The sequence below is a fragment of the Ictalurus furcatus genome, chromosome 3 (genome assembly GCF_023375685.1).
Source record: "Ictalurus furcatus strain D&B chromosome 3, Billie_1.0, whole genome shotgun sequence".
NCBI classification, from domain to species: Eukaryota; Metazoa; Chordata; class Actinopteri; order Siluriformes; family Ictaluridae; genus Ictalurus; species Ictalurus furcatus.
The window spans coordinates 1,651,989-1,663,357 of record NC_071257.1 but is presented as its reverse complement, the minus strand read 5'-3'; the positions used below and the strand labels follow the sequence as shown (position 1 = coordinate 1,663,357).

At 41.6% G+C, this 11,369-nt stretch overlaps 1 protein-coding gene across 1 annotated transcript; it reads right to left on the bottom strand.

Annotated features, from left to right (window-relative positions):
• Positions 1 to 4,086: 4,086 nt before the first annotated feature.
• Positions 4,087 to 7,836, bottom strand: fndc5a (fibronectin type III domain containing 5a). Its single transcript, XM_053620150.1, has 6 exons — positions 7,806 to 7,836; positions 7,511 to 7,626; positions 6,501 to 6,693; positions 5,930 to 6,019; positions 5,504 to 5,701; positions 4,087 to 4,259 (listed from the first exon to the last, which is right to left on the bottom strand). Exons 1-5 carry the CDS (start codon positions 7,834 to 7,836, stop codon positions 5,562 to 5,564), a joined length of 570 nt encoding a protein of 189 aa, XP_053476125.1. The 3' UTR covers positions 4,087 to 4,259; positions 5,504 to 5,561.
• Positions 7,837 to 11,369: the final 3,533 nt, after the last annotated feature.

Below are 11,369 nucleotides of genomic sequence, written 5' to 3'. Positions count from 1 at the left end.
AATGTGAAACTCTTAATACATAATACAGAAATAAAAATAATTTTAATAACCCTTTAAAGATTTCGAAGAAATTCTAAATGAATGTTTAACAAAAATAAATAAATAAATGATCCAAACATCGAAATAAGAAGTTAAATAAATAAATAAATGACAACAAAAAGAGGCTTTAAAAAGAAAAGATCTTTCTAGAAGAATTTTAGCATATAAAGTTTAAAGACAAAGACATAGTTGTAGTATCATTATTATTATTATTAAAAACATCATAATAAACATACTTCAGCTTTCATTTTTAACTTACCTGAAACTAAATGACTTTCTCACAAATATCTTCAATAAAAGTGGATGATGATGATGATGTAGTTTTAAACTGATATGAAGAAGTGCTGTAGCTCATGACAAACACGACGAGCCTGCGATAATATTTTGAGTATTTATTAGACCTATGGAGAGTGTTTTACTCCTGAAACCTCCACCCACAGGACAGGGCACTACTTATCGACTTGTTTGGCGTTACTGAGGCTTGGAATGAATAAAACCAGGTTAACACCTGAGTGCTTTGTGCGAATTCAGGTTCCTTTCTACCTGAAAGCAGAACAGCTGAACAGGATCGCTCCACACCGGAACCGGAAGCACACGCTGGGAGTGTCGGGGCATCAAAACATTACATGAAGAAGTGACAAAAACCTGTCGGAAAACTGATATTCAGACATCTGTAAGGTTTTTCTAGAGAGTCTAACCGGCACCACACATTAAAATGCACATAATTAAGTAAACACTGCACATAAAAACGCAGTAATCCCAACCGAAACGGCATCGGGCACTATTTAAAGCTGCAACCATTTTGCGCATAAATGAGTGTCGTACTGTAGGCTAGTACCAGCCTAATATACAGATATATTAACTTTTAGCATAGAAATACTTAACATTGTGTCTTACTCAATAGACATATAAAACGCATACCAGCGATTAAACAGGAATTAAAAAAAACGTTTTATGAAGAAAGCAAACGCACCTGGCAATGTTTTTTTCTTCTTCTTCAGGTTCTCTCATGCCGTATTCCTGTTGCTCCCAACTGCTGCAAAACGATCAGTACGGCAATCAATCATGATTTACGGCTCTCTCTCTTTTTTTTTTTTTTTTAAAGCGCTGTTGTGTATAAATTCAAATGATTAAACGAGTTGAATTTCTCTTTAAAAAGTCATTTAAAACCCGTTAACAGCTTTTTTTTGTTCTTTCAGTTTTTACTAGAATTAGATGCAAAAAAAAATATGAAATGAGTTATGAAAACATACAGTATTTAAACAGAAATAAAAAGGTTTAATGAAGCAAGCAAACGCACCTGGCAACGGTTTTTTTTTTCTACTTCAGGTTCTCTCATGCCGTATTCCTGTTGCTCCCAACTGCTGCAAAACGATCAGTACGGCAATCAAGCCTGATTTACGGCTTTTTTTTTTTTAAGCACTGCTGTGTATATACTCAAATGGTTAAACGAGTTGCATTTCTCTTTAAAAAGTCATTTAAAACCCGTTAACAGCTCCTTTTTCTTCTTCTTCTTTAAATTTTTACTAGAGTTAGATGCAAAAAATGTGAAATGAGTTATGAAAACATACAGTATTTTCACATGAATAAATGTTCGGCCAAGTATTAAGTAAGGAATAAAACATTATGTATCATGCTGTTATAGGAAAATAATCACCTACAGGGTGATGTGAGGATGCAGGGTCACTATTACCACCGCAAAGTTGATTATTTTCCTATAACGGCACGTCCCAGAGTGTTTCATTCCTCTTATACCACAGCAATTTGCCCATTATTTACAAAAAAGTACATGCTTATCAATCTTTTACTCACTCATCATGCAGCTTGTCACGTTACAGAGAAACTACAGTACGAAATAAAAACCCTCGGAAGATGTCGGAAATCTTAAAGGTACAGCTTTTCCTCCGATGGATACAAAGCAGTGACATCGGAGACTCCTTCCATAAATTATGTTAAATAATCAAAGATTATCCTTTTTTTTTTTTTTAATCTGTTCATGGTTAGCATACACCTTCCAAGTGACGGTGCAAGTTGTTACTAGAACAAACACGTTAACATAAACCTGGATTAATCTCAGAGCTGCTGTTAGGGAAAACAAACCGACGCCGATCGGAATTTCGAACTCAACAGCGCTGTGGTGTGAATGCACGTAATTGACACACACTTTTCCTTGAACTCGTGACAGTTTAATTTGAGCATCATATCATTCAGGCCTTTGAGATGCACCTGGCCTTCAGCATCCTTCAAAAGCAAATCCGTCTCAACTTTAACGTGTTCGTGTACGTGGTGCGATACAAAATCTAGAATATAGACAAGATAGTAAAAAGTAACATTTCAAATCATTCAACAAGCAATACAAAGAATGTGTCGAGATTAATATATACACAATGCAGTTTCACCTGGATTAATGCACCTAAACGGATTTTAGTGACAAAAGAAATAAATCAGTGCAGGAATTTCTACTTTTCGCAGAAAACAAATGATTCACGTCATCGTTTTTTTTTTTTCCTCGTACGTTATCAGGCGTACAAAAAGGCGTACACCCCACTGAAAGTCGATGTTAATGAATTCCTCACGACCAAGTCCTGGATTATTGCTGAGGTGAAATGTTTTCAGCCCTTGTTGAAAGTAGAGGTGCGTTTCCCCTGGAGGCGGTTCTGGCATCTGTGAGATACCCGGGTGGACGTCCTTGAGAGGTGTGTCCTTTAGCACAGGAGCGTTTCAGTACGGATTAAGACAGCAGCTCCATAATTACCTTGTCTTCTCTTCTTTGCACATACCTTTTACACCAGATGCATCTATCCTTTGAGTTACAATATGAAACTGTAATAAAAAAACAATTTTTTTTAAAAAAGAAGACGTTAGGGGTTCACGGGCCTGTAGATCGAAAAAGGAGAAACCACCATAATTACATCACGCATCAGTTTCAGAGACATGACACGATGATATAATAATCTATACCCATGCAAATTTGAATTACATATGCAAAAAGAAATCTAATTTTATTTATTTATTTATTGTACTCTCTGCTTTATTTTATATAGACAGGACAACCATTTCTCCTCGCCAATAGAGAGGATTCTCTCATAACACTGTGTAAGACATCACTCCATATTCAAGCCCATTAAAATGAATCAATAAACGCTCGTCTCACCACCCCGACGTTCGTTATTCTTTATAATTCTCCTGCATTATAACAGCACATCCTGAGGTGATTTATTCCTCTTATACCACAGAAATTATTCCAGCTATTCCATTTTTTTTTTTTTTAATGTATTAAAGCACGACCGGTTACTTTCTACGCTTTTATACTTACGTTTAATGTTGTGGAATGTCCGTGAAACAAGTACAGCTTATGTTATAACAGCTATAACTGAACAGTCGTTCCCACACCAGCCTCTCTGGTTTATTCAGTTAATAAGACAAAAACAAAGAAATAATGCAGCTTGTCATGTTACAGAGAAAACTGCAAAATGCGTAAACTCGCCTGTCCTGAAAAACGTACTGTAAAAAACAAAACAAAAAAAAAAACACTGACGCTGGAGACTCCTTCCATAAATGTTAAAAATAAAAGAAACGTCTCCTTACAGAATACCTCCTCACCAATGATGTTTTTCTTTTCGCCCCCCCCCCCCCCCCTCCCCCCCGCCCCTTTAAATAAACAAGTGGATGCTATAGAAACTAGAGGATCGTATAAACCTGTGACTTGCGGCTGCACTGCAGTCGGACCTGCTGTTGTAGAAAACGGATTCGAACAGTGCTGTGGTTTAAATCCCGGTAGCTTTATCAAAAGTTCGCCCGTGCTCTAATCGAATCGAGACGCCGGAGGTCCTGTGAGGTTTACGTCACTCCGGCGTGTCCTCATCCGTGTCGGTGTAATGATGTACAAAGCAGCTGGTTGTTTCCTGATAAGACATGGAGGAAAGACCGCTTTCCGTTCCATCCCTCCATTTTAATCGCCTCAGTGCTGTCAAGCTTTGGCTCTGGGCCTGTCACTAAAAAAACCCATCAGGGCCGCACTTACTCTACGTCCTTCTGTTCGTCCGTTATCTCCTCTAGACTGGAGCCAGGTGCCGTGATACCCGGCCTCAGCTGGAGCCGCGTGTGCTGTCATTACACTCCAATCTTCCGTCCTGTTTTTGAAGAAATGTGTCCTGTCACACCTTGTTAACAGTCACAGATGGCGTCCGGTGGTTGTTGTTGTTGGTGTTAGTGAGGAACTGCTTCAAAATATGCACAGACAGACAGACAGACAGAGAGAGAGAGAGAAGAAGAAGAAGAAAATGAATTGAGCGAACGAGAAGCACAATGACATCTTGGAGTTAATGTTTAATGGGAGTTATTAGCCTGCAATCCTAATAACTCCGTTTTATATCCTTCATTCATTCTAATAAGGACGCAAGAGGGTTAGCGAACATTAGACTAACTCTAAAGGTAATTAAAGCCGTTAGCTAACATTAGGCTAACTGTTTCATTGTGGCCACTCTGAATCTGTTCGCTAATAAAGCTAGCTAACATTGCGCGATTAGAGTTTGCTAGCAAGTTTGGGTGTTAAAATCGCACATTTCCTACAGTTCTGACCCGGGTGCAAGTAGCTCTGCCTTAAAATGAATAAAAGTGTCTCTAATCAAAGCTTCTATATAAATCTATATAATATTTTTAGTATTCTTTTTTCTTTTTAGTAAATTATGTCCTTTGTAGCTAGTTATTTAGCAATACACCGAGTTCTGGTTCTTCACAGTTTGCTAGTTATTTAGCAATACACCGAGTTCTGTTTTTTCACAGTTTGCTAGTTATCTAGCAATACACAGAGTTCTGGTTCTTCAACGCTAGCTAGTTATTTAGCAATACACCGAGTTCTGGTTCTTCACAGTTAGCTAGTTATTTAGCAATACACAGAGATCTGGTTCTTCAACGCTAGCTAGTTATTTAGCAATACACCGAGTTCTGGTTCTTCACAGTTAGCTAGTTATTTAGCAATACACAGAGTTGTGGTTCTTCAACGCTAGCTAGTTATTTAGCAATACACCGAGTTCTGGTTCTTCACAGCAAGCTAGTTATTTAGCAATACACCGAGTTCTGGTTCTTCACAGTTAGCTAGTTATTTAGCAATACACAGAGTTCTGGTTCTTCACAGTTAGCTAGTTATTTAGCAATACACAGAGTTGTGGTTCTTCAATGCTAGCTAGTTATTTAGCAATACACCGAGTTCTGGTTCTTCACAGCAAGCTAGTTATTTAGCAGTACATTACAATCCTCTGGTTCTCCCTTGCTATCTAGCTACTTATATTAATGTTCAAAAATATCCTGACTAGGAAAAAGATGTTTGTTCCTGAAGATGAAAAAAATAATAAAATGGCTATGAATCATCGGAGTTGTTCATTCGTGTTGGTTTTATTTATATGATAGACGCTATGAGGATGAGGCTTAAGCTTCTACAGCGTAACTTCCCAGAACGATTCACCTGCTCGTTGTCCTCTGAGCTCTGCTTGGAGGTGGACGCGGAGGTGGAGGTGATGGAGTTACACCTTGCTCCGTAACAGCCCCCCCGTTGGGTGCTCGGGGGTACTGCACTCTGATGAATTCTTGGCTTTGTCTTTGTTATTGTTAGGCTCGTTGTCTTTGATTATGTCGTACTGACGGCAGAACAGGGCAATCACACCTGACGGTGAAAGAACGACAAACAGGAAAATGTTTTTTGGGTTTTTGGGAGTTTTTTTTGTTGCTATTTACGATTAAGGCTAGGCCAAACGAAAGCTTGCCATTAAGCCAGAAAAGAAAAATCAATCATGTCCTCCTAATGGGAACTGGCCTAATGGTTTCCAATAACAATTATCCTAGAATTATTTATGCTTGATAGAAGGCTAATTGTCATAATGCTTCTTCTTACCTGCCCACATTACTAGCACCACCACGATGATGATGAGCTCCCCGGCCCTGAGCTGACTGGCTTGCCCCACTTCCTCCATGGTGACTTCGTCTAAGGAGATACATGGCAGCTGTCAAATTGACAGAACGTCACACTCCTAACTTTAGCATGACGGCTGTGTGAAACTGACAGTCCATAACTCTTTCAGCTGATTAAGAACTTCGTCCCGTCCGCTTCTGCCACAAAATGAGGTCTCAAAGAGATCGTTTCTGGCAGGAGCTTGACAGGCTTTCAGAGTCACAGATAAAAGCTTTGAGCTCCTTTGGAAGGAAGCTCCAGCTTATAGCTTTCTAGATAATGGCTCTAACTTTCTATATATAGCATCTACTTTGTGAATTTATTGTAGAATAGAACCGCACAATAGAAAGGAAATCTTATTAAATATTAAGAATGGAAGAAAACAATACGCTGATTTTAGAGAAGTAAACAATTTTTTGGGCGGCAAATTTTTCTCAGTACGTTTCGAACCCGTAATAAACTCTCCGGACCGTGTAGGAAAAGGCACCGAGTGTACGTGTGTGGGTGTGTTTACTTTTAGACGCCTGTATCTCGGTTTCCTTCGGCGTCCGGAAACGCAGAGTTTCGCTCGGCGGACTCGTCCCGTGCGCGCTGATGGACTGCACGTGCACGATGTAGTCCGTCTCCGCCTCCAAATCCCACAGTGCACAGCTCCGCGTGGTGGTGTTCACTTCCTGTATGAAGCGTAGCATGTGCACGTCCTTTTTCTGTCAATAGCACAAAAATTTTATTTAAAAAAAAAACGTCAGTATCTTACAGGGATCCCAGACTTCTACCAAAAACGTTGTTTTGATCGAAGTTTCAAAGCTCAAATAATACGTTTCTCATTTCCAGAATGTCGAGTTTAGACCGGTTTTGCTGATTCGGTTTCCTCTCTAAGAACAACAAGGACAACAAACACATTGATCTTTTCTCTCTACAGTGAATACTGATCACTTTTTGAATATTACTGAAAACTTCCTGCTTTTTTGTGGGTGATTTCTGCTCATGAACAGCATCCACCCCCCACCCCCACAACCTGGCGCTACCACCACCACGCTTCACAGTGATTTGCGGTTGCTCAAAACATGACCTTTGAACATCACAACAAACCGCCACACACTCGGACTTGATGCAGACTTTGGGATACCGACCACAAGGTTATAGGTTCAGATCTCAGCATTGTCAAACTGGTCCCTGATCCCTGACGGCTCAGTCATCTCAATCTTAAATCGCAAATGTAAGCAAATCCATTGGTCCATCTGCATAAGAAGGATATTTTTTACAAAATGGAGACTGAAGACTGTTGTATGCTACGCAGTATTTCCTGCACATGCAGCATATTGTTAATACATGTTCAGTTTAACATCTCAGAAAACTCTTCATACTATAACTGTCTAGACTCTTACACGCAGAACCCCCTCTTACTCTACTAACACATAAAGGTCTTATAGCTTTTCCAATAAGGGCTTTAAAAGCCAGATGGCCGGATTCATTCTTTCTTTCTCACTCTCTCTCTCTCTCTCTCTCTCTCTCTCTCTGTACCTGCTGTGTGATGGCAAATCCAATAACTGGCTCTGCTCCTGGGATGTCCCATGTCACTGTAGCTGAGTTGGCCTTTAGATCCCGGATAGACACATTTACAGGAGGAGCTAAACTGTCTGAGAGAGACAGAGACAGAGAGAGAGAGAGAGAGAGAGAAAGAGAGAGAGATGGGGACAGATGACGGACACATTTTCTGTTGCAAATGAAATATGAGAATATTTATGCTTGTTTGCATGATTGTGCATGCGTGTGTGTGCGTGTGTGTGTGTGTGTGTGTGTGTGTGTGTGTGTGTGCCTGCACACGGACACATTAAAGCATTTCCCATGACTCCCATGATATTCAGCATCAAAAGCTCTGAACTTATCCTTTCTCTGCATTATTAATATTCATAACTAGAGACAGCTGACATATCTGGGCATCTGGTAGGACACAACATCCAGAAGGGGTGTGTGTGTGTGTGTGTGTGTGTGTGTGTGTGTGCGTGCGTGTGTGTGTGTTCCTTTCCGTATGATCTGTCAGTGTGCTGTGGAAGCACAGCAAGAAAGGCCTGAATTATACATAAGAGCTCCACAACTGGGTCAAGAGCCTCAACTATGGCTTCGTGTGTGTATATGTTTGTGTGTGTGTGTGTATGTGTGTGTAAATGTGTGTTTCTCAGAGAGGAAAAAAAAAAAAAAAAGTCTGTGTGTATGTGTGTGTTTGATATTTCTTAGTTTCCTGCTCTTTATTTTCTGAGAGTTCTAACGTCTTCTGGTTCACAGGTCCTCTTTAAAATGATTCATTCAATGATTCATTCAGTCAGTCCGTCCCTCCAGCTGCCATTATTCTGTGGAACAATACAGACGTGTGTGCTCTGTTTAACCCTCAGTTACCATTAATCACACACCACAGAGCAGCAGAGACAGATGGATGGATAGATACATACATACGTACATACATTGATAGATTGATAGACTGATTGATTGATTGATTAAGTTATTGGTGGTTGGATGGACAGATAAGTACACTACAGCTATAGGACAAAAAAATAGATATATCAAGAGACAAGTGGATGGATAGGACAGGTAAATAGACAGCTCAGAGAGACAGACTGACTGATTGATCGGTGGATGGACAGACACCGAGACTACAGCTCGGACAGATAGATAAGTAGATAGATAGATGGATGGATGGCTCGGACAGATAAATAGATAAATTAAGTTTCCGTTTAAACGTGATACATCATTAGCCGTAAAAGGCCGGAACGCTGACCTAACCCTCCTCCTTCTCGCTTCCTACTGCGCTGCACTTTCTGACCAATCCTGTTTTCATTACATTCCAGAGAAAAAAACAGTTAAGTGCAAATGTCTCGGTGACTCTTCCATGAAAAACAGACAGACAGACAGATGTGGCTGTTATCCTGCCATAACAAACCAAAACATACTGCAAAATCACCAGAAAAAAAACTATTTTAAAAAGTTTCACAACAAATCAAAGCTCCTTTTGGCCTCCAGATGTGATTTTTGGAAGGTGGTGTAATATCTGGCGGGAGAAGAATGAGGAAAGACGGGCCAAGCTTTAGAACAGAAAGGTTACAAAAGCTGCTCGGAAGATGGGAAAGATAACGGCGGCAGTTGTAAAAGCAAAAACGTGGGCAGACAAGTTACTGGACGACATCTGTGAAAGCGAACCTGTAAATATATCACATTACAGAACTGTTTATTTTTTTCCGATTTAACCTGGAACGCAACAGCTCAGCTGGGGAAAAGCATGAGAGTTCACATCTGCTCCGATGATGATGACTTAAATGAGACTGTGTGACTGTGAAAATGTGCTGACTGTGTAGTCATTAGACATTAACAACGCACACTGGACTAATATAACTACAGTACATCGACGGGTGAGGGGCGGGGGGGGCGCAAACCTTTGAGCTCGATGATAAAATTACTGCTGACTCGGCTGTAACGTTCGGGCCGATGGGACTGTGCTGGTGATGCTGGAGGAGAAAATGTATCCCTGTGTTTTATTTCAATGTAACAACGCATTTTTTGTACTACGTTTGTAGAAAATAGCAGGGGTGTACAAACTTTTGTACATATGATTTAGGAGTATACCCATAAAATGTGTAGGCGTGTCTCAAAGACAGACCTCAATGAAAATTTGGAACAATTCATACAAGTCAAATCATAATTAAACGTGCTTAAGGTAACTTATGGTTAACTTATGGAGGAGGGAGAGGTGGAGGTAGAGGAGGTGGAGAAAAAGGTGGAGGAAGAGGTGGAGGAAGAGGAGGTGGAGGAGGTAGAGGAGGAGGTGGTGGAGGAAGAGGTAGAGGAGGAGGTGGAGGAAGAAGACGAGGAGGTGGAGGGGAAGAGGAGGAGCAGGTAGAGGTGGAATTGGTGGAGGAGGAGGAGGAGGTGGAGGAAGAGGTAGAGGAGGTGGAGGTAGAGGTGGAGGTGGTGGAGGAGGAGGAGGAGGTGGCGGTAGAGGAGGAGGTGGTGGAGGAGGAGGAGGAGGAAGAGGTAGAGGAGGAGGTGGTGGAGGAAGAAGAGGAGGAGGTGGAGGAGGAGGAGGTGGAGGTAGAGGAGGAGGTGGTGGAGGAGGAGGAGGTGGTGGAGGAGGAGGAGGAGGAGGAAGAGGTAGAGGAGGAGGTGGTGGAGGAGGAGGAGGAGGTGGAGGAGGAGGAGGTGGAGGTAGAGGAGGAGGTGGAGGTGGTGGAGGAGGAGGAGGAGGAGGAGGTGGAGGAAGAGGTAGAGGAGGAGGTGGTGGAGGAGGAGGAGGAGGAAGAGGTAGAGGAGGAGGTGGTGGAGGAGGAGGAGGAGGTGGAGGTAGAGGAGGAGGTGGTGGAGGAGGTGGAGGAAGAGGTAGAGGAGGAGGTGGTGGAGGAGGAGGAGGTGGAGGAAGAGGTAGAGGAGGAGGAGGAGGTGGGGGAAGAGGTAGAGGAGGAGGAGGAGGAGGAAGAGGTAGAGGAGGAGGAGGTGGAGGAAGAAGAAGAGGAGGAGGTAGAGGTAGAGGAGGAGGTGGAGGAAGAAGAGGTAGAGGAGGAGGTGGTGGAGGAGGAGGAGGTAGAGGTAGAGGAGGAGGAGGTGGAGGAAGAAGAGGAGGAGGAGGAGGAGGATGTAGAGGAGGAAGGGGAGGAGGAAGAAGAGGAGGTGGTGGAGGAGGATGTAGAGGAGGAGGTGGAGGAGGAACACGTCAGTTTCTGATTAATGGATCTCTTCTCCACATTAGCGGTAGATGTACAGCCACTCTCACTAATGTTTTACGATCACATGCGCGTGTCTGAGTCTTGATTTAACGGTCAGCAGTAAATCTGTAGCGCTGATGGACGATGATAGTCGTTTGTTTTAATGTTTAAATGTCTAGTGAAAGCTGCCCAGCTTGTGCTTGTGCTGCCTTCAAATCCTCCTCGGAAGTTTGCGTGTACGAGTTCCGAGGTCATGATTACGACGTGTTCAAGTGGTTTTGATGGGAACAAAACGACAAGAAGTGAAATTTGTCTTGGGGAAAAAGAAAAAAAAAGGAATCGAACGGTTAACGTGCAAAATTAGCGCTTACGCTTTACGCCACATTCATATCAGCGGCCGCTGTGACTCTTGGTTTGCAGCCATTCATTCCTTTACTGCTTCTTTCATGCGTTGTTGCAAACATGTGCACATACAATACATGTTAATTATGAATATATGCACAATATAAACAATATAAACAATATAAATACACTACTGAAGTGTCTGTAGTTTTCACACTAGACATAAATCTAGAATTATATAGAACTTATTTACTTCTTAATTTGCATTAAATACATTTATTGAAAATATAACCCCCTGTCTCTGTGTGTGTGTGTGTGTGTGTGTGTAACAGGTGCATAAGATATACAGT

What these genes read in the sequence shown, in the direction of transcription:
- fndc5a (XM_053620150.1), bottom strand. Translation starts at nt 7,836, where the DNA reads ATGGGAAATGCTTTAATGTGTCCGTGTGCAG. An exon ending in CGAGATACAGGCGTCTAAAA is followed by an intron (nt 6,020 to 6,500) that starts GTAAACACACCC and finishes GTATCTCCTTAG; the next exon opens with ACGAAGTCACCATGGAGGAA. An exon ending in GGTGCTAGTAATGTGGGCAG is followed by an intron (nt 5,702 to 5,929) that starts GTAAGAAGAAGC and finishes TTTCACCGTCAG; the next exon opens with GTGTGATTGCCCTGTTCTGC.